This window comes from Neoarius graeffei, chromosome 26 (genome assembly GCF_027579695.1).
Source record: "Neoarius graeffei isolate fNeoGra1 chromosome 26, fNeoGra1.pri, whole genome shotgun sequence".
In the NCBI taxonomy this organism is placed as follows: domain Eukaryota; kingdom Metazoa; phylum Chordata; class Actinopteri; order Siluriformes; family Ariidae; genus Neoarius; species Neoarius graeffei.
The window spans coordinates 6,396,128-6,417,363 of NC_083594.1; the positions used below are offsets into that span (position 1 = coordinate 6,396,128).

Below are 21,236 nucleotides of genomic sequence, written 5' to 3' on the forward strand. Positions count from 1 at the left end.
GGTGATTAAGGGGCAACTCCACTTTCCCCAATACTCAAGTCTTCCCGGACCTGAGACTCACCACCGGTTGCAGTTTAAAATCATACCCAGAACTAAGCCATGGTTCAGAAATGCGATAAAGGATGAATGAAGGAATTAATTTATTTATTTATTTCGAACATGTATAAAAAATGTATGTAACTATTTGTACATACAAAAGAAAGAAAACGAGAAATTAAAAAAATAAAATAACATAAAGAGCTAAGACATTACAAAACACCGCACATTGTTCGAAAAATGATCATTTTGTTCTGTGTGTTTCTCCCCATGCAGCATTGGACGGTGTTCTCCGAGGTGAACGAGGTCTTTATCCTGGTGCCTGCTCTTCTGGGCCTGAAGGGGAACCTGGAGATGACACTGGCCTCCAGACTGTCCACCGCAGTGAGTTTCACCAAATTACCAACAAACCTGAGTGAACCGGTGTATGATAAAAAAAAAGACCACAGGGGTAGGAAAATGATCATGGAGCGTCATTACTGGAGAGTTACTGTTACCACACCAGAGTGTTTTATTCCTCTTACAACACAGAATTATTTGTGATGTTTATTTATTAATTACAGGCATACTTTTTATCCATTTGTAGTCATGTGTAATATGTCGGCTTTGAGAGACAGCTTTTCGACAGATTAGATCTGGATCGTGTTGTTTGGGTGCAGTTTTAAAGCCACCACAGCACATTTGTTTCAGTGATTGCAACAACATCCATTAAAGACTTCCTCTAATATCGTCAGCTGATTGAAACCTAACCAATACCTCTGAGTAGCTTTATCTTAATAAGGAAGATATTCCAGGCGTCCTGTATTATCATCTAACCAGCCAGCTGAAGAGTTTAACTCCGGAAAACTAGCTGTTACCACTTTTTGACATGGAAAGCAAAGGCGCTTAATTCACTGCTAAACCTTTTGTTGTTGTTTATTATTATTTTAAGATCACAGCACAAGTAGAAATCTGATGTTCATTCAGACTGCCAGTTAAAATTTTCTGGCCTGACCTTCGGACACCCAGTTGATGTATACCTGAAGGTGTGCTTGGCTCCCCAGAACATATGACCTTTGCAAGAGCATGTTTACACTGAACGCTCCAAAAATGTTAGTCCAACTGATAATTCGTAGAAACAAGGAGGACGTAGAGGAAAACATCATGATCGCTAGCTACTGTTTGTTATGAGGATCAGTATTATTATTCATATATTAGCGTTCTCTCCAAAAGGAACACTGAGATCATGAACAGCCAATAGCTGCAATAAAGGAATCTGACAATTGGAGAATCAGACTGTCTCAGAGTCTGTGTTCATACCAGCAGTGGCACATCATCACAAAGCGATCACCAGGTTCAAGAAGAACTGCCGATCTACAGCGGCACAAAAGGGGTGTGGCGTGCGATGTAAACAATTCAGAGAATGAGAAGGAACGGGGCATAAAGTAACTCAGTATATTTTATAAGTAGCCAATCAGAGTGTGCGATTGACAATTGGATATATGAGGCAACAAGTGAACAGTCAGTTCTCAAAGTTGATGTGTTGGAGCAGGAAAAATGGGCAAGCAAAAGGATACAGTCTCGAGCCAAAAAAGTTATGTGATAGGACAAGAGGAAACCTGAAGAAACAGAGGAAATGTTAGACACCACAAATACACACGCCATAGGACTGGTCCAAAAATCATTTGAACCACTTATTTGAACGTCATTTTATTGTGTCATACCTGGTTTGCATAGAATTGAGAATCTTAATATTATTGTAATTTGTCACTGAAATCGCAGCTTCATGTCTGGCACACGCGCAGAAAAACGCTTGCTAATGTCAAAATAGACTTAGCCATGGGAAATCTTTCTTGTTGTTACTCCTTTATATAGAGGAAATGCAGAAGTACAGCAATATGTACAGCATAACATTTAAAATTCCTATAAAACCTGTTTTTTATTGTGCTGTGCATTACTACTGAGATTAATGTGAGTGTGAATGGTTGTTTGTCTCTCTGTGTCAGCCCTGCGATGACCTGACGACTTGTCCAGGGTGTACCCTGGCTCTCGCCCATAGTCAGCTGGGATAGGCTCCAGCTTGCCCGCAACCCTGCACAGGATAAGCGGTTACAGATAATGGATGGCTGGATCAATACTGATATTGTTGCAATGCTAATTCTTAATATTAATTGTTGAAAGGTAAATTGCTGAAAAACATTGGATATTACACGGTAGCAGTAAGCTTCCTAATCCTCTCGCTCCCAATAAAGAATGCTTTCTGTGGTCAGGCTACATGGGAGCAGCTGTAAAGATGCTTTCTCTCCCTCTAGGCTAATATCGGACAGATGGACACAGCCAAGGAGATGTGGAACATTTAGATTTAGATTTAACATTTAGATTTAGATTTAACATTTAGATTTAACATTTAGATTTAACATTTAGATTTAGATTTAACATTGAGATTTAACATTTAGATTTAACATTTACTTTTAACATTTACTTTTAACATTTAGATTTAATTTTTATATTTATATTTAAATTTAACATATATATTTACATTTAGGTTTAACATTTAACATTTATTTGTAACATTTAACATTTAGATATAACTATTTAAAATATCTCTAAGATGACAATATTGTTATAAATGTGCAAAAACGGGAGTCTGAAAAATTCACACCGTTTTTAAAGCACTGTTTTAAGCTAAATGTGACAAAATGTTGCTGAAATTTTCAGCACGGACATGCTTTACAAACGGCGCCCCATAAAACGGCGCCCCATATCCTAGCCTCCATCATGGCAATCATTTTTGGCTGGAACCCAGAGGGCCAAATCAAGATGGGTCATGCTGTTCTGCTCTGTGCAAGCAGTGTAGCTACAGCTTTCATCGCTTCCCTGCTGCTAGGTGAGAGGACTGACATCTTGTAGTTTAATCCAATAAAGTGCTCTTATAACTCTGCAATAAAGAAGACTCTATAAGGAAAGGAGGTTGAAATATGATTGGGGACATTTACTATAACAGCTACATTATGTCCTAAACTTTAGGAAAATTAGCCAATTGGAAAATGTTACTAAAGCTCTTATATAAAATGTATAGCTTCGGTTCTAAAATCTGATTGGCTGAGTCACGTTTGAAAAATTGCTGTGTAAAATCCTCGCTCACCTGTGACGCATCAGATTAAATAAATTGCATATTCTGTATACCAACCATACTACTATGTGTCTGTTATGTTGCTTTGCATTTTATGGTGGAAGAATTGTGTAGCGTGAATATTAATACTTTGAGTTCTTTATCGAACACTGTATTTTATCATTCTGGCTTGTTGCCACTTTATAAAAGCAAGAAGACATGTGTTACAGTGATTTTACAGCGACTCATAACGTCAGTTTAATTTGATTATACACTAGATATATGGTTTTTGTTAGATTAGCTACATGTGGATTAGTTTCAGTTCCTATTCCGAAATGTACAGTATCGTTGACTTAAAAACAGCAAGCTGGTTAAAATATTACTAATAACATGTTTAGGTTCAACCCTGATCGAGATGAATGTTTGTCAACTGGAATGAAAAACAAACCGCAAAATCCAGATTAGCAAAACTTCAGGGGAGCTAGTTGCCATGTCAATTGTGGATCGCTGCCTATCAGCGATATAGTGCACTTAATGAAGAAAGACATTAGAAGCCATTTTGTTTTGTTTTTGGCAGTGTATATGATCAGTGTTACCATAGAAACAGCTGTAAAGTAGATTTGTGTTGTCGAGTACATTGCTCGTTATAGCAAAAAAAAACTAGATAGAACTCGACGCCAACGGCGTCGATGGGGATGCCTCCGCCTGGTAGACTACACGCCTTATTAAGTTGTGATTTGGGGATGGACATTTGACCTCACAGTAATCTTGACCTGGTGAAATTACTTGTATTAGCCTTGGAGACATTGTGTTCATGAGGTTTTCGGACAGACATTTGACCTCACAGTGACCTTGACCTTAGACCTTTTGATCTCAAAATCTAATCAGTTCATGTTTGTCCCAAAGCGCACAAATGGTGAAAGTTTTGTGAAATTCCTTTCATTAGCCTTTGAGATATCGCGTTCACAAGGTTTCGGGACGGACGGATGGACGGACAACCCGAAAACATAATGCCTCCTGCACCTTACGGTGGCGGAGGCATAAAAAAGTGTTGCTGGAAAGAAAGTTGACAAAATATTTAGTAATTTCAAGTCCATGATTGAGATCTGCCAAGATGAATGGATGGATTTACTGTGATGACATAATTTAATATCCGATCAGTTACGCTGATAATGGAGATTTTATGGAATTTCATTCCAAATATAACATTTAGGAACTGTCTGCCGATGTACTGTTTTTGGTGTGGGTTTTTTTTTTTTTTCACGAGAGCAGAACAGGAGACCTCAAAAGCCCCAAACAGCTCCTGCTCTCATTGTGTACAGATTAGAGCCTTTCCTGTGTTTGCTTGAACATCTCAACACCATCACAGCCAATATTTCCTCCAAAACAGGTCTTATCATGATCGGTGTGATCATCGGCTCCAGAAAGGTTGGCATTAACCTGGACAACGTGGCCACGCCCATTGCTGCCAGCCTCGGAGACTTGGTTACTCTGGCTTTACTTTCTGGCATCAGCACAGGACTCTACCACGAGCTGGGTGAGTGGAGGATTCTGGGTAAGTTACTGATTTTGCAGTTTATTGGTTGTGTCCAGTGGCAGCGTGTGCTCATGGTGGGAAAGGGAATGAAATGTTCACACTTTGGGCAGCTGTCATTGTTTAACGTTCCCAGATTTTTCTCAGAATTTCCTGGTTTGAAAAGTTATGACCGAAGACATCAATGTAAAATGAAGCACAGTGGTCGAGAAAGTTCCAGTTTGTGTTTTTTTGCAAGACAAAAGATGAACAACTTCTCCTTTTGGCTGCTCCCGATTAGGGGTCGCCACAGCGGATCTTTTGTCTCCGTTGCTCCCTGTCTTCTGTATCCTTCTCTACCACACCTGCCACTTTCATGTCCTCTTTCACCACATCCATGTATCTCCTCTTTGGCCTTCCTCGTTTTCATGTGTCTGGCAGCTCCATCCTCAACATTCTCCTTCCAACATGCTCTGCATCTCTTCTCAGGATGTGCCCGTACCATCTCAGTCTCATCTCTCTTAGCTTAATTCCCAAGCTCTCTACATGTGCTGTCCCTCTGATGTGCTCGTTCCTTATCCTGTCCAACCTCGTCACTCCCATCACAAACCTTAACATCCTCAACTCCGCTACCTCCAACTTCGCCTCCTGTCTCTTTGTTAAGGGTACGGTCTCCAATCCACACATCACAGCTGGTCTTACTACTGTCTTATAGATCTTACCTTTCACTTTTGCTGGGACTTTCCTATCACAAATGACTCCCGAAATCCTTCTCCAACTGCTCCACCCTGCCTGCGCTCTCTTTCTCACCTCACTATCGCAGTCCCCATTTTCCTGCACGGTTGACCCAAGGTACTTGAATTCACCAACTTTCTTTATGTCTACTCCTTGCATCTTCACTACACTCTCATCCCCATTCTCCTTGATGCACATGTATTCTGTTTTGCTACTGCTCACCTTCATTCCTCTTTGTTCCAATGCATACCTCCATTTCTCCAAACCCAACTCAACCTCCTTTCTACTTTCACCACATATCACGATCATCCGCAAACATCATGTTCCATGGTGACTCTTGCCTCGCTTCGTCCGTCAAGCTATCCATCACTATGGCAAACAAGAAAGGACTCAAAGCAGATCCTTGATGGAGTCCCACCTTCACCTTGAACCATTCAGTTGCTCCAAACGGCTCACCTCACTGCTGTTTCACTGTTCTCGTACATGTCTTGCACCACTCTAATATACTTCTCATTCACTCCACACTTTCTCCTACAATACGATAACTCCTGTCCCGGCACATTATCATATGCCTTCTCCAGATCTACAAACACACAATGTAGCTTTCTCTGGCCTTCCCTGTACTTCTCTGTTAACATTCTTTAAGTAAAAATTGCATCCGACGTGCTCTTCCTTGGCATAAACCTGTACTGCTGTTCACAGATTGCTACCTCTCTTCTCAATCTCACCTCCAATACCCTTTCCCATAGCTTCATGGTGTGGCTCATCAATTTTATCCCTCTGTAATTACTGCAGCTCTGTACATCTCCCTTATTCTTGTATACTGGAACTAGCACACGCTTTCTCCATTCATTTGGCATTTTCTCATTCTCTCGGATCTTATGAAACAATCTTGTTAGGAACTCCACAGCCGTCTCACCCAAACAGCTCCAAGCCTCAATCGGGATACCATCTGGTCCGACTGCTTTCCCAGTCTTCATTCTTTTCATGGCTGCCCTCACCTCATCCTTACTAACCAACTCCACTTCCTGATAAAGATGAACAATAATAAATAAGCACATTTTAGCATCAAGTTTGGGAATAGTTCTGTTTTCTGAGGCTTTTTTAATGCAAGTGAAATTTAGTCAACTCTGCCATGGCCGGTCCTAAGCCCGGATGAGAAAGGAGGAGGGTTGGATCAAGGACCAGCAACCCTTCTCCATAAAAACAAAACTCACTACAGAAACGTTGGCAGGAGAACAATGTGAGAATTCTGTCCTGGATGAGGGCGGTACTTCACACAGAAAGCCCAGGAAGCCTCAGGACTGAACACCCTCCTCTCATCTAGAAACTCCATCAATATTGGAACATGGAACATAAAGACCATGTACCAAGTAGGGAAAAGTGCCCAAGCAACAGCAGAAATGAAAAATTACAACCTTGAGGTGCTAAGAATTAGTGAGGCAAGATGGATAGAATCAGGACAGAAAAGATTAATGAGTGGAGAGATGTTGCTGTATTCAGGCCATGAAGAGGATGCGGCTGCCCACACAGGTGGTGTAGCGCGTATGCTATCAAGCTCTGCACAAAAAGTGATGATCAATTGGAAGGTGCATGGACCAAGAATCATTGCAAGTTTCAGAACAAAGAAAAATAAAATCAAAATGAATGCAATACAATGCTATGCTTCAACAAATGACCGGAAAGAGTTCTATGATAGACTTCAAAATATTTTAGATGAGTATTTAGAAAAAGCTGTTACCATCACGATGGGCGACTTTAATGCAAAGATCGGGGGAGAGAACACCAGATATGAAGAAGTAATGGGGACGCATGGTCATGGAGAAACATTTGTAGATTCTTGTGCATTGAACAAATTTGTTATTGGTGGCAGCATCTTCTCCCATAAAAGGATTCCCAAAACAACATGGGTATCACCAGACCAGGTAAGGGAAAACCAAACAGACCACACATGTATTTGCAAAAAGTTTAGAAGATCGCTACTGGATGTGAGCGTAAAAAGGGGAGCGGATATAGCATCTGAACACCGCCTACTATTTGCCAGACTGAAGCTGAAATTAAGGAAAAATCGGTCGGGGACAACAGAAAGCAGACAAAAGGACACCGTGAGCTTGCTGAGAGACACCTGAGATACAGGAAGAGTACAGATTGAAACTTTCTAACAAATTTGAAGGCCTGCAGGAACTGTTTGATGAGGAAACCAGCATTGGCAAACAATGGCAGGATATTAGAGGTACATTGACATGTCAAGATGTATGGAGATGCAAGAAATTAAATCACAGAGAATTGATATCTACGGACACCGTGCAAAAGGTCAAAGTAAGGAAAGAGAAGAAAGCAGCATTAATAAATAGTTGGACAAGAATGTCAAAAACAAGGGCACAGGAGGATTATGCAAACACCTGTAGAGAAGTAAGGAAGGGTACAAAGGCAGACAAGAGGAATTATATAGACAGCTTAGCAGAAGAAGCAGAAGGAAACAGAAATTTGAAGCAATTGTATAACATCACCAGGAGGATGCCAGGCAAGAATATTAAGCCACAAAGACCAGTGAAGGATAAAGAAAGGAAACACCATTGTGACTAAAGAACAACTAAACAGGTGGATGGAACATTCTGACAAACTACTAAATAGACCGACACCACCAAATCCCCCTGATATTAATCCAGCAGAATTCGACCTACCAATCAATTGTGACAGGCCCAGCAGAGAAGAGATTAGGAAGGCTATACAGAAACCAAAGAACAACAAAGCAGCGGGACCAGACAACATTCCAGCAGAAGCAATAAAAGCTGATCTAGACAACACCATAGCACTGTTCTATCCACTCTTCAGTAAGATCTGGGAAGAGGAAGAAGTACCAGCAGACTGGAAAGAGGATTATATCAAGCCCCCTAAAAAAGGAGACCTTAGCACTTGTTCCAGTTACAGAGGGATCCCTCCACTCTCTGTCAGGTAAAGTGTTCAACAGAATCATCTTGGGCAGAATGAAAGATGCAGTGGACGCCCAGCTAAGAGACCAACATGCTGGATTTAGAAAGAACCGATCGTGTGTGGACCAGATTACCACTCTCCGTATTGTAATAGAGCAATCATTAGAGTGGAATTCTGCACTAGATACTAATTTTATTGACTATGAAAAGGCATCTGACATTGTGAATAGGGAGAAATTACACCCAACTGATTTTCCACCAGAGCAGAGCAACGTTTGTGTTTAGTCTTACTAGGTGTCTGATTTGGGGTTAGTGTTGTCGTGTTTGTGTACATATCATTGCTCATTAGATGCTACTTTTCATACTTTGTATAAAAATAAAGCAGTTTCATAACTGACTTGCACCGACCTAAACTTTTCTTGGTTATTTTGTTTCTCACAGATAACGTTTACGCCAATCCGCTAGTCTTCGTATTTTTCATTGCCTTGACGCCTATCTGGGTCCTGATCGCCCGACAAATCCCCTCCGCCCGAGAAGTGCTGTACTCAGGGTGGAAGCCTGTGATTATCGCCATGGCGATCAGCAGGTACAGTAAAGAGATATTCACACACTTGAGCTCTTTCATCTCCAACAAGTTGAAGATCCTGAATTAATTTAAATCATTTTTTAGTCTTGGAGGCCTCATCCTGGACCAAACTCTGTCTAAGCCCAACTATGCTGGAATGGCGGTGTTCACGCCGGTCATCAACGGTGAGCATTGAATCAGTATAATTCAGTTATTGTAGGTATTCCTGCAAAACACTCAATTCTAACACTTTAATAAGACTCATTTGGACAAAGCCCAGAGGTATTCAACTGCATTTGACTACTTTTGCAGAAGCACCTGTAAATGTTTCTTTAAAACGATTGTCCATGTTTATTGCAGTAATTAAGGTTTTGAATAGTGTTCCTCTTTTAGACTAAACCTCATTATTTAGATCTGAACATGAGTCCATAAGGGAGGGTAAATGCTGTTGGAGTTTTTTTGCCCTATTATAGGCGTGGGAGGTAATCTGGTGGCGGTCCAGGCCAGTCGCATCTCCACATACCTGCACATGACTCGCCTCCCCACTGCAGACGCAAATCCACCTCCACAGAAATGTCCCACACCCTGCAGCACGTTCTTCAGCTCAGGTAACAAAACGAAACCATGATCGGTCACTCCAACCTGTCCTGAACGGACTTTAAATCTGACTTGGAAGTTTGGGATGGATTGGAACGCCTCGGAATTTCAGTGACTTGAGATCTAGCTAGTAAATGTCTCATCTCATTATCTCTAGCCGCTTTATCCTTCTACAGGGTCGCAGGGATGCTGGAGCCTATCCCAGCTGACTACGGGCGAAAGGCGGGGTACACCCTGGACAAGTCGCCAGGTCATCACAGGGCTGACACATAGACACAGACTACCATTCACACTCCCATTCACACCTACGGTCAATTTAGAGTCACCAGTTAACCTAACCTGCATGTCTTTGGACTGTGGGGGAAACCGGAGCACCCGGAGGAAACCCACGCGGACATGGGGAGAACATGCAAACTCCGCACAGAAAGGCCCTCGCCGGCCATGGGGCTCGAACCCAGGACCTTCTTGCTGTGAGGCGACAGCGCTAACCACTACACCACCGTGCCGCCCGCTAGTAAATGTGATATACATAAAAGAAAAATCGTGTCATAGTGTAGAAAACTGCTATGATTGTACAGATTTCACAGGATTTGCTTTAGGATCTGGAAAAAAGTGTACAGTGGTGCTGGAAAGTTTAGAATTTAGATATTGTTCCTTTCGAATTTTCTATTTCTGCATAAATATGACCTAAAACATCAGATTTTCACAGAAGTCCTAAAAGTAGATGAGGAGAACCCAGTTAAACAAATGAGACACAAATATTATACTTGGTCATTTATTGAGGAAAATGATCCAATGTTACATGTCTGTGAGTGGAAAAAGTATATGAACCTTTGCTTTCAGTATCTGGTGTGACCCCCTTGTGCACCAATAACTGCAACTAAACATTTCCAGTAACTGTTGATCAGTCCTGCACACCGGCTTGGAGGAATTTTAGCCCATTCCTCCATACAGAACAGCTTCAACTCTGGGATGTTAGTGGGTTTCCTCACATGAACTGCTCGCTTCAGGTTCTTCCACAACATTTCGATTGGATTAAGGTCAGGACTTTGAGTTGGCCATTCCAAAACATTAACTTTATTCTTCTTTAACCATTCTTTGGTAGAACGACTTGTGTGCTTAGGGTCATTGTCTTGCTGCATGACCCACCTTCGCTTGAGATTCAGTTCATGGACATATGTCCTGACATTTTTCCTTTAGAATTCGCTCGTATAATTCAGATTTCATTGTTCCATCAACAATGGCAAGCAGTCCTGACCCAGATGCAGCAAAACAGGCCCAAACCATGATACTACCACCACCATGTTTCACAGATGGGATAAGGTTCTTATGCTGGAATGCAGTGTTTTTCCTTTCTCCAAACATAACGCTTCTCATTTAAACCAAAAAGTTCTATTTTGGTCTCATCCGTCCACAAGACATTTTTCCAACAGCCTTCTGGCTTGTCCACATGATCTTTAGCAAACTGCAGATTAGCAGCAATGTTAGTTTTTTTTTTTTTTTTCTTTTTTATCAGACATCTAATTTTTGGGTTTGTTTACCTGACATGTTTCGACGTACAACTTCCGTCTTCCTCAGAGTGTCACCGGATGTTAATTGGTGACGCATCTTTTATCAGCTGCTGTTTCTGAAGGCGTGGCCTTCCTGTCTGGTTTGACAGGTCGGTCACGCCTTCTACTGTCTGTTTGTCCCCTGCAAGATGGCACTCCAGGTGTGGGAGAGCATGTATGCTCCCTCATCCCGGTTGATGGTCCTCGGGCTTCGCTTACGGATCTCCATGGCCTCCCTGATCCAGCGCTGATGTTTGTTATCTTCTGTGCGGATGACTCTGGCATTCCCCCAGTCCATAATGTGATTTTCCCTTTTACAGTGATCTGTTATAGCTGACTTATAATTTTCCTGTTGTGCCTTTTCTTTTATTGTTCGGGTTTGTCTTGTAGCTGTCTCCTTTTCGCACTCTTTCTTATGTTCATGTTTTCTTGTGCTGAAACTCCTTCCTGTCTCCCCAATATAAGTTTTATTGCATAATTTACATGGAATCTCATATATGGTGTTGCATCTGTTGTCCGGATGTATTCTGTCTTTGGGATGAACCAGGATCTGACGGAGTGTTGTGTGTGGTTTGACAGGTGTGTTAACATTGTGTTTCCTCATTACTCTTTGAATGCGTTCAGTTATTCCCCTGATGTATGGTAATGTAACTACTCCCCTGTGTTCTTGTTTGTTAGTTTGTTTTTTCTCTTTCTTCTGTGTTTTGTTGTTTTTAACCTGTTCCGCCCCTTTGGATATTGCCCATTGTGGATATTGACATGCCTTCAGTGCGTGTTGTATATGTTGTTCCTCCTGTTCTTTGTCCTGTGGATCTGTAATTATTGCTGTGCGTTCATGTAATGTTCTAACTACGGATATTTTGTGCATTATGGGGTGTTCGGAAGTCCAGTTTAAATATTGGTCGGTGTGTGTGGGTTTTCTGTGTACTTTTATTTTGATATCCCCATCTTCTGTGTGTTGTATTTTTAAATCCAAAAATGCTATTGACTGCTCCGTTTCTTCTTCATGTGTGAATTTTATATTGCCGGTATTGTCTATGGTGTTGAGATGGTCGGTGAGTTGTTGAGTGTGTCCCCTCTTTACTTTTTCCAATATGTCGTCCACATACCGTTTCCAGAGTGTTGGTCTGTATTCCGCTGGTATTGTAGTGAGTGCTTTCTGCTCCAGATCCTCCATGAAAAAGCCGCACATGATGGCTGATAGTGGGTCTCCCATGGCAAACCCTTCCTTCTGTCTGTAGATTGTATTCCTGAACTGAAAGTATGTGGACGTGGCGATGAATTGAAGGAGCTGAGTGATGTCTTGTACGGTGAGGTTTGTGCGTTTCCTGAGCGTCCTGTCTGTTTTTGCTGTTTTTGTTTTAGCAGCAATGTTGTTTTTGGAGAGCAGTGGCTTTCTCCTTGCAACCCTGCCATGCACACCATTGTAGTTCACTGTTCTCCTGATGGTGGACTCATGGACATTAACATTAGCCAATGTGAGAGAGGCCTTCAGTTGCTTAGAAATTACCCTGGGGTCCTTTGTGACCTCGCCGACTATTACACGCCTTGCTCTTTGTCTTGCTCTTGATCTTTGTTGGTCGACCGCTCCTGGGGAGGGTAACAATGGTCTTGAATTTCCTCCATTTGTACACAGTCTGTCTGACTGTGGTTTGGTGGAACTCTTTAGAGATGGTTTTGTAACCTTTTCCAGCCTGATGAGCATCAACAACGCTTTTTCTGAGGTCCTCAGAAACCTCCTTTGTTTGTGCCATGATACACTTCCACAAACATGTGTTGTGAAGATCAGACTTTGATAGATCCCTGTTCTTTAAATAAAACGGGGTGCCCACTCACACCTGATTTCAATCAGTGGGATGACAAACACCTGACTCTAATTTCACCTTCAAATTAACTGCTAATCCTAGAGGTTCACATACTTTTGCCACTCATAGATATGTAATATTGGATCATTTTCCTCAATAAATAAATGGCCAAGTATAATATTTTTGTCTCATTTGTTTAACTGGGTTCTCTTTAACTACTTTTAAAACTTGTGTGAAAATCTGATGTTTTAGGTCATATTTATGCAGAAATGTACAACCCTGATTCCAAAAAAGTTGGGACAAAGTACAAATTGCAAATAAAAATGGAATGCAATAATTTACAAATATCAAAAACTGATATTGTTTTCACAATAGAACATAGACAACATATCAAATGTCTAAAGTGAGACATTTTGAAATTTCATGCCAAATATTGGCTCATTTGAAATTTCATGACAGCAACACATCTCAAAAAAGTTGGGACAGGGGAAATAAGAGGCTGGAAAAGTTAAAGGTACAAAAAAGGAACAGCTGGAGGACCAAATTACAACTCATTAGGTCAATTGGCAATAGGTCATTAACATGACTGGGTATAAAAAGAGCATCTTGGAGTGGCAGCGGCTCTCAGAAGTAAAGATGGGAAGAGGATCACCAATCCCCCTAATTCTGCACCGACAAATAGTGGAGCAATATCAGAAAGGAGTTCGACAGTAAAATTGCAAAGAATTTGAACATATCATCATCTACAGTGCATAATATCAAAAGATTCAGAGAATCTGGAAGGATCTCTGTGCGTAAGGGTCAAGGCCGGAAAACCATACTGCGTGGCCGTGATCTTCGGGTCCTTAGACGGCACTGCATCACATACAGGCATGCTTCTGTATTGGAAATCATAAAATGGGCTCAGGAATATTTCCAGAGAACATTATCTGTGAACACAATTCACCGTGCCATCCGCCGTTGCCAGCTAAAACTCTATAGTTCAAAGAAGAAGCCGTATCTAAACATGTTCCAGAAGCGTAGACATCTTCTCTGGGCCAAGGCTCATTTAAAATTAACTGTGGCAAAGTGGAAAACTGTTCTGTGGTCAGACGAATCAAAATGTGAAGTTCTTTATGGAAATCAGGGACGCCGTGTCATTCGGACTAAAGAGGAGAAGGATGACCCAAGTTATCAGCGCTCAGTTCAGAAGCCTACATCTCTGATTGTATGGGGTTGCATTAGTGTGTGTGGCATGGGCAGCTTACACATCTGGAAAGACACCATCAATGCTGAAAGGTATATCCAGGTTCTAGAGCAACATATGCTCCCATCCAGACGACGTCTCTTTCAGGGAAGACCTTGCCTTTTCCAACATGACAATGCCAAACCACATACTGCATCAATTACAGCATCATGGCTGCATAGAAGAAGGGTCCGGGTACTGAACTGGACAGCCTGCAGTCCAGATCTTTCACCCGTAGAAAACATTTGGCGCATCATAAAACGGAAGATACGACAAAAAAGACCTAAGACAGTTGAGCAACTAGAATCCTACATTAGACAAGAATGGGTTAACATTCCTATCCCTACACTTGAGCAACTTGTCTCCTCAGTCCCCAGACGTTTAGAGACTGTTGTAAAGAGAAAAGGGGATGTCTCACAGTGGTAAACATGGCCTTGTCCCAGCTTTTTTGAGATGTGTTGTTGTCATGAAATTTAAAATCACCTAATTTTTCTCTTTAAATGATACATTTTCTCAGTTTAAACATTTGATATGTCATCTATGTTCTATTCTCAATAAAATATGGAATTTTGAAACTTCCACATCATTGCATTCCGTTTTTATTCACAATTTGTACTTTGTCCCAACTTTTTTGGAATCAGGGTTGTAGAAAATTAGAAAGAGTTCACAAACTTTCAAGCACTACTGTATATACAATTGTATATCCAGACCTGGAAAACTATAGAAATAAAAAGGATGGATATTCTGTTGTAATGTATAATGAAAGACTTTTTTTTTAAGTCAGACATTAAAAGGAAGTCTTTTAAAATTAATTAACTGCATGACAAGATATTATTTAGATTGTGTGATTGTACAAATGCAGTATCAGTCAAAAGTTTGGGCACACCTTCTAATTCAGTGTTTTTTCTTTATTTTTATGAATTGAAAGTCAGTTCTTGTCATAAAGTACTGATGGATGTTATTTCTCTTTACTTAGTTGAGCGGTTCTTGACATAATACTGTATGGACTACAACAGTTGTGGTGTTGAATAGGGCTTTATTATTATTATTAATATTATTATTTATTATTATTTTTTTTTCTTATTTACTATTTGACCTCAAACGCATCATGAAGGGAAGAAACTCGTCCACTAATTAACTTTTGACGAGGCACACCTGTTAATTGAAAAGCATTCCAGGTGACTACCTCATAAAGCTGGTTATAATAATGCCAATAGTGTACAAAGCGTCATCAAGGTAAACACTGGATACATTGAAGAATCTAACATATGAAACGTCTCATCTCATCTCATCTCATCTCATCTCATCTCATTATCTCTCGCTGCTTTATCCTGTTCTACAGGGTCGCAGGCAAGCTGGAGCCTATCCCAGCTGACTACGGGCGAAAGGCAGGGTACACCCTGGACAAGTCGCCAGGCCATCACAGGGCTGACACATAGACACAGACAACATTCACATTCACACCTACGGTCAATTTAGAGTCACCAGTTAACCTAACCTGCATGTCTTTGGACTGTGGGGGAAACCGGAGCACCCGGAGGAAACCCACACGGACATGGGGAGAACATGCAAACTCCGCACAGAAAGGCCCTCGCCGGCCACGGGGCTCGAACCCAGACCTTCTTGCTGTGATTTTTTTATATATTTTTAGATGCAAATTTAAAATCTCAAATGTCTACTGATATTGTAATATGTGGTAAAAATTTACAACAAACTGCAAAAAAAAAAATTCTGAATGGAATAGAAAAATCTGAATCTTTCAAGCATGTAATTTTTTTATATGCTAGGAATTTAATTCTGGTCTAATTCTATTTACTGCAGTAGGATTCCAAATACTCTATAAACATTCCATTCTGTTATGAATCAGAAAAAATATATATTATAAATCACAGCACTTTTATTTTTTAAAGTATGTCATCTATTTCAACAATGTTACACAAAGATTGATCCATCACAGTTGTAAATGTCACTTAATTCCACAGGGTGTCGATAATGGTGAACACCGGTGAAAGTGATCACTAGTATTGACACCTCACGTGACTTCTCAAACACGCGTTTAGATATAAAATGGCGACTGTCAGATGAAAGCGTAAGAAACAAAGTAGGTTTCAACGAGGAGATCATGAAATATCGGTGAATTTGATCAGTAAAAACATGTCCACCATGCTTAACTGCGATGATAACGTCCAGGTTTTCATCAAATTGCTGATCGTGCTAAAAAAAATTCCATCTCAGGTAACAAGCTGTGTCATGAGACAAGATCAAATAGTTAATCAACCAATAATAACTGCTGTAACTGAAACTCACCTTTTGTAAAATTTTTTTTATTGGTAAACCTGAAAAGGTGTCAATAATTATGGACTGTTTAATTGTAGGCTGTTCTCTTAGACAGTGAAAGCGAAAGGTACACTGTCTTATCTCATCTCATTATCTCTAGCCGCTTTATCCTGTCCTACAGGGTCGCAGGCAAGCTGGAGCCTATCCCAGCTGACTACGGGCGAAAGGCGGGGTACACCCTGGACAAGTCGCCAGGTCATCACAGGGCTGACACATAGACACAGACAACCATTCACACCTACGGTCAATTTAGAGTCACCAGTTAACCTAACCTGCATGTCTTTGGACTGTGGGGGAAACCGGAGCACCCGGAGGAAACCCACGCGGACACGGGGAGAACATGCAAACTCCACACAGAAAGGCCCTCGCCGGCCACGGGGCTCGAACCCAGAACCTTCTTGCTGTGAGGTGACAGCGCTAACCACTACGCCAAGGTACACTGTATAAGAGAAAAACTGAAATTATCATAGTGTCATGGAGCGTCATTACTGGAGAGTTACTGTTACCACACCAGAGTGTTTTATTCCTCTTACACCACAGAAAATTATTTGTGATGTTTATTTATTAATTACGTAATGTGTAATGATATGTCGGCTTTGAGATACAGCTTTTTGACAGATTAGGTCTGGATTGTGTTATTTGGGTGCAGCTTTAAAGCCACCACAGCACATTTTTTCAGCCATTGCAACAACTTCCATTAAAGGTTTCCTCTAACATCATCTGATTGAAACCTAACCAATACCTCTGAGTAGCTTTATCTTAATAAGGAAGATATTCCAGGCATCATGGGCAGCACGGTGGTGTAGTGGTTAGCGCTGTCACCTCACAGCAAGAAGGTCTGGGTTCGAGCCCCGTGGCCGGCGAGGGCCTTTCTGTGTGGAATTTGTATGTTCTCCCCGTGTCCGTGTGGGTTTCCTCCGGGTGCTCCGGTTTCCCCCACAGTCCAAAGACATGCAGGTTAGGTTAACTGGTGACTCTAAATTGAGCGTAGGTGTGAATGTGAGTGTGAATGGTTGTCTGTGTCTATGTGTCAGCCCTGTGATGGCCTGGCGACTTGTCCAGGGTGTACCCCGCCTTTCGCCCGTAGTCAGATGGGATAGGCTCCAGCAGGCCCGCCGACAGGGGGGGACAAACGGGTATGTTGTCCCAGGCCCAGGAATGGGGAGGGCCCAGAACTGGGCTCTCATGAAGTTGCGATTATTTTATTTCATTTCAAAATGTGTTGATTTGGGGGGATGTGCTATATTTGCATTCAATAAATTATTTCTAGATCTTTTGCCTTTATTGTCTTTGAAAAAGGCGTCAAGAACCCCCTACCACCCCTAATGCAAAAATGGTTTGGTCTGACTCTTTGATTAAGGGGAAAAAACAACATCGTTCGATCATAGCGCTTCGACAATCAGCGTGCGTGCCATTTGTCAACATGCACAAGTCAGGAGCACAGAAAAGAAAAGAAAAGAGAAAAAGAGAGGAAGAAACCAAGAGACTCAGGGGCTCACTGCATAAATATTTTAAAAAAGATTCGGATGATGCAGCAGGTACTAGCCAGGTAAGACACAGCCAACTTTTTCCAGCCCCGTACAGTAACCCCAACCAAGGCACGCGCGGCACGCAATTCATGTTACAAACAAGGGGAGAGCAAGTCACACTGAACACCATATCAAACACACAGGGCATTGAATCATTTCATAACCACAACGGCTTAATAACATTGTGTTTCATATATCTGATTGAATATTCAAATTAGCCCGCAATCATATCCCGCCATTTCTCGAGCGGTGTGTTCTTCTCTGCTTTTCACACTGGACAGTACGCACGCACAGTATATTATGTTCGCCCTCAGCCCTGCCCAAAATCCCACGTCCATCGCTGCTCCTTCAAGAGCACCCCAATCGCGTGATTATAGTAGACTATCCACGAGTTTAGGAAGGCATTGCGGGGGCTGTCGCATGCAGGCTTGGGGCGTAACGGAATACATTTAATGGCATTCGGTTAAAGGATACAAAATAACAGTAACCGCTTATTCCGTTACAGTACAGGGGGGAAAGATTCAGTGAAATTGGGGATTACTTCACAGGATCACAATGTGTGTGAGGTTGCTGGTTTTAGTAAAATGAAGCTTATAAAAAACTACCTGCGCTCAAACATGTCACAGGAGAGGCTCAATGGGCTGGCAATGCTCTCTATAGAGCACGAACTTGCGAAAAAGCTGGACTTCAATGACCTTATTGACAACTTTGCCACAACAAAAGTCCGGCGCATTGCATTTCGCACCTGAATAGTTGCAGACTAAGGAAATGTTAAAATGTTAAAACTGTAAAAATGTTGAAATGCTAAAATGAAATGGTTGTTGACCGGTTGAATGGTTTTTGAATACCTGTCATTTAAGGGTTGGAGTGAGTAGAGACTGGGATAAAAGAGGTGGGTGTGTGTGTGGGTTGGCCGGGGAGGGGGGTTGTTAGGGGGGCCCATTCAGAACATTTTGTCCCGGGCCCAGCCAAAGCTGTCAGCGGCCCTGGAGCTTGCCTGCGACCTTGTAGAACAGGATAAAGCGGCTAGAGATAATGAGATGAGATTCCAGGCATCCCATATTATCATCTAACCAGCCAGCTGAAGAGTTTAACTCCAGAAAACTAGCTGTTACCACTTTTTGACATGGAAAGCAAAGGCGCTTAATTCACTGCTAAACCTTTTATGATTGTTGTTGTTTATTTTAAGATCATACCTGGTTTGCATAGAATTGAGAAAATCTTCATATAATTGTGTCACTGAAATCGCAGCTTCATGTCCGGCACACGCGCAGAAAAACGCTTGCTAATGTCAAAATAGACTTAGCCATGGGAAATCTTTCTTGTTGTTACTCCTTTATATAGAGGAAATGCAGAAGTACAGCAATATGTACGGCATAACATTAAAACTCCTATAAAACCTTTTTTTTTATTATGCTATGCATTAATACTGAGATTAATGTGAGTGTGAATGGTTGTTTGTCTCTCTGTGTCAGCCCTGCGATGACCTGGCGACTTGTCCAGGGTGTACCCTGGCTCTCGCCCATAGTCAGCTGGGATAGGCTCCAGCTTGCCTGCAACCCTGCACAGGATAAGTGGTTACAGATAATGCATGGCTGGATCAATACTGATATTGTTGCAATGCTAATTCTTAATATTAATTGTTGAAAGGTAAATTGCTGAAAAACATTGGATATTACACGGTAGCAGTAAGCTTCCTAATCCTCTCGCTCCCAATAAAGAAAGCTTTCTGTGGTCAGGCTACATGGGAGCAGCTGTAAAGATGCTTTCTCTCCCTCTAGGCTAATATCGGACAGATGGACACAGCCAAGGAGATGTGGAAAATGATCATGGGGAACCTCGCACTAATTCAGGTACCGAACCCTTTAAAAATGGAGAACCTTGTTTACATATTTTGGTATACACCATACACGGTGACTTTGAGATTATCAAATGTATGAACAATGTTGGGTTTTTTTTCTGAAAATAATCCAAAGTTGGACAGAATAAAATATCCTCTGCTACTCATGTTACTTCTGGAACAGTGGGAATGTGACATGATTAAACTGCAGACATTGACCTTTTGTGTTTGTAGTGGAATTTTAAGCGAGAGAAAAGTCTGATGGGTAAATGCGACCCTGTTGTTCATACCACAGGTTCAGGCCACTGTGATTGGTTTCCTAGCCTCCATCGTGGCAATCATTTTTGGCTGGATCCTAGAGGGCCAATTCACCATAGGTCATGCTGTTCTGCTCTGTGCAAGCAGCGTAGCTACAGCTGTCATCGCTTCCCTGCTGCTAGGTGAGAGGACTGACATCTTGTAGTTTAATCCAATAAAGAAAGTGCTCTTATAACTCTGCAATAAAGAAGACTCTATAAGGAAAGGAGGTTGAAATATGATTGGGGACATTTACTATAACAGCTACATTATGTCCTAAACATTACAGAAATGAGCCAATTGGAAAATGTTACTAAAGCTCTTATATAAAATGTATAGCTTCGGTTCTAAAATCTGATTGGCTGAGTCACGTTTGAAAAATTGCTGTGTAAAATCCTCGCTCACCTGTGACGCATCAGATTAAATAAATTGCGTATTCTGTATACCAACCATACTACTGTAATATGTGTCGGTCATGTTGCTTTGCGTTTTATGGTGGAAGAATTGTGTAGCGTGAATATTAATACTTTGAGTTGTTTATTGAACACTGTTTTATCATATTGGCTTGTTGTCACTTTATAAAAGCAATAAGATGTGTGTTAGTGATTTTACAGTGACTCATAACATTTAGTTTAGTTTGTTTATACACTAGATATATGTTTTTTGTTAGATTAGCTACATGTGGATTAGTTTCAATTCCTATTCTGAAATGTACAGTATCGTTGACTTAAAAACAGCAAGCTGGTTAAAATATTACTAATAACATGTTTAGGTTCAACCCTGATCGAGATGAATATTTTGTCAACTGGAATGAAAAACAAACCGCAAAATCCAGATTAGCAAAACTTCAGGGGAGCTAGTTACTGAGCCAATCGTACATAGCTGCCTATCAGCGATATAGTGCACTAGATGAAGAAAGGCGTTAGAAGCCATTTTGTTTTGCTTTTGGCAGTGTATATGATCAACGTTACCATAGAAACAGCCGTAAAGTAGATTTGTGTTGTCGAGCATTTATATTGCTTGTTATGGCAAAAAAAAAGTGTTGCTGGAAAGAAAGGTGACAAACTATTTAATGATTTCAAGTCCATGATTGAAACCTTCCAAGATGAATGGATGGATTTACTATGATGACATAATTTTAATATTCGATCAGTCACACTGATAATGGAGCTTTTATGGAATT

At 41.2% G+C, this 21,236-nt stretch overlaps 1 protein-coding gene across 1 annotated transcript in view; it reads left to right on the forward strand.

The window, feature by feature from the left end:
• Nucleotides 1-306: 306 nt before the first annotated feature.
• The window catches only part of LOC132874340 (solute carrier family 41 member 1-like), a 30,818-nt gene continuing 9,888 nt past the window's right edge, over nt 307-21,236 (forward strand). Inside the window, exons 1-3 of the mRNA XM_060910447.1 lie at nt 307-420; nt 19,698-19,769; nt 20,052-20,196. Coding sequence (XP_060766430.1) covers nt 307-420; nt 19,698-19,769; nt 20,052-20,196 — 331 coding nt within the window. The remainder of the gene's footprint in view (nt 421-19,697; nt 19,770-20,051; nt 20,197-21,236) is intronic.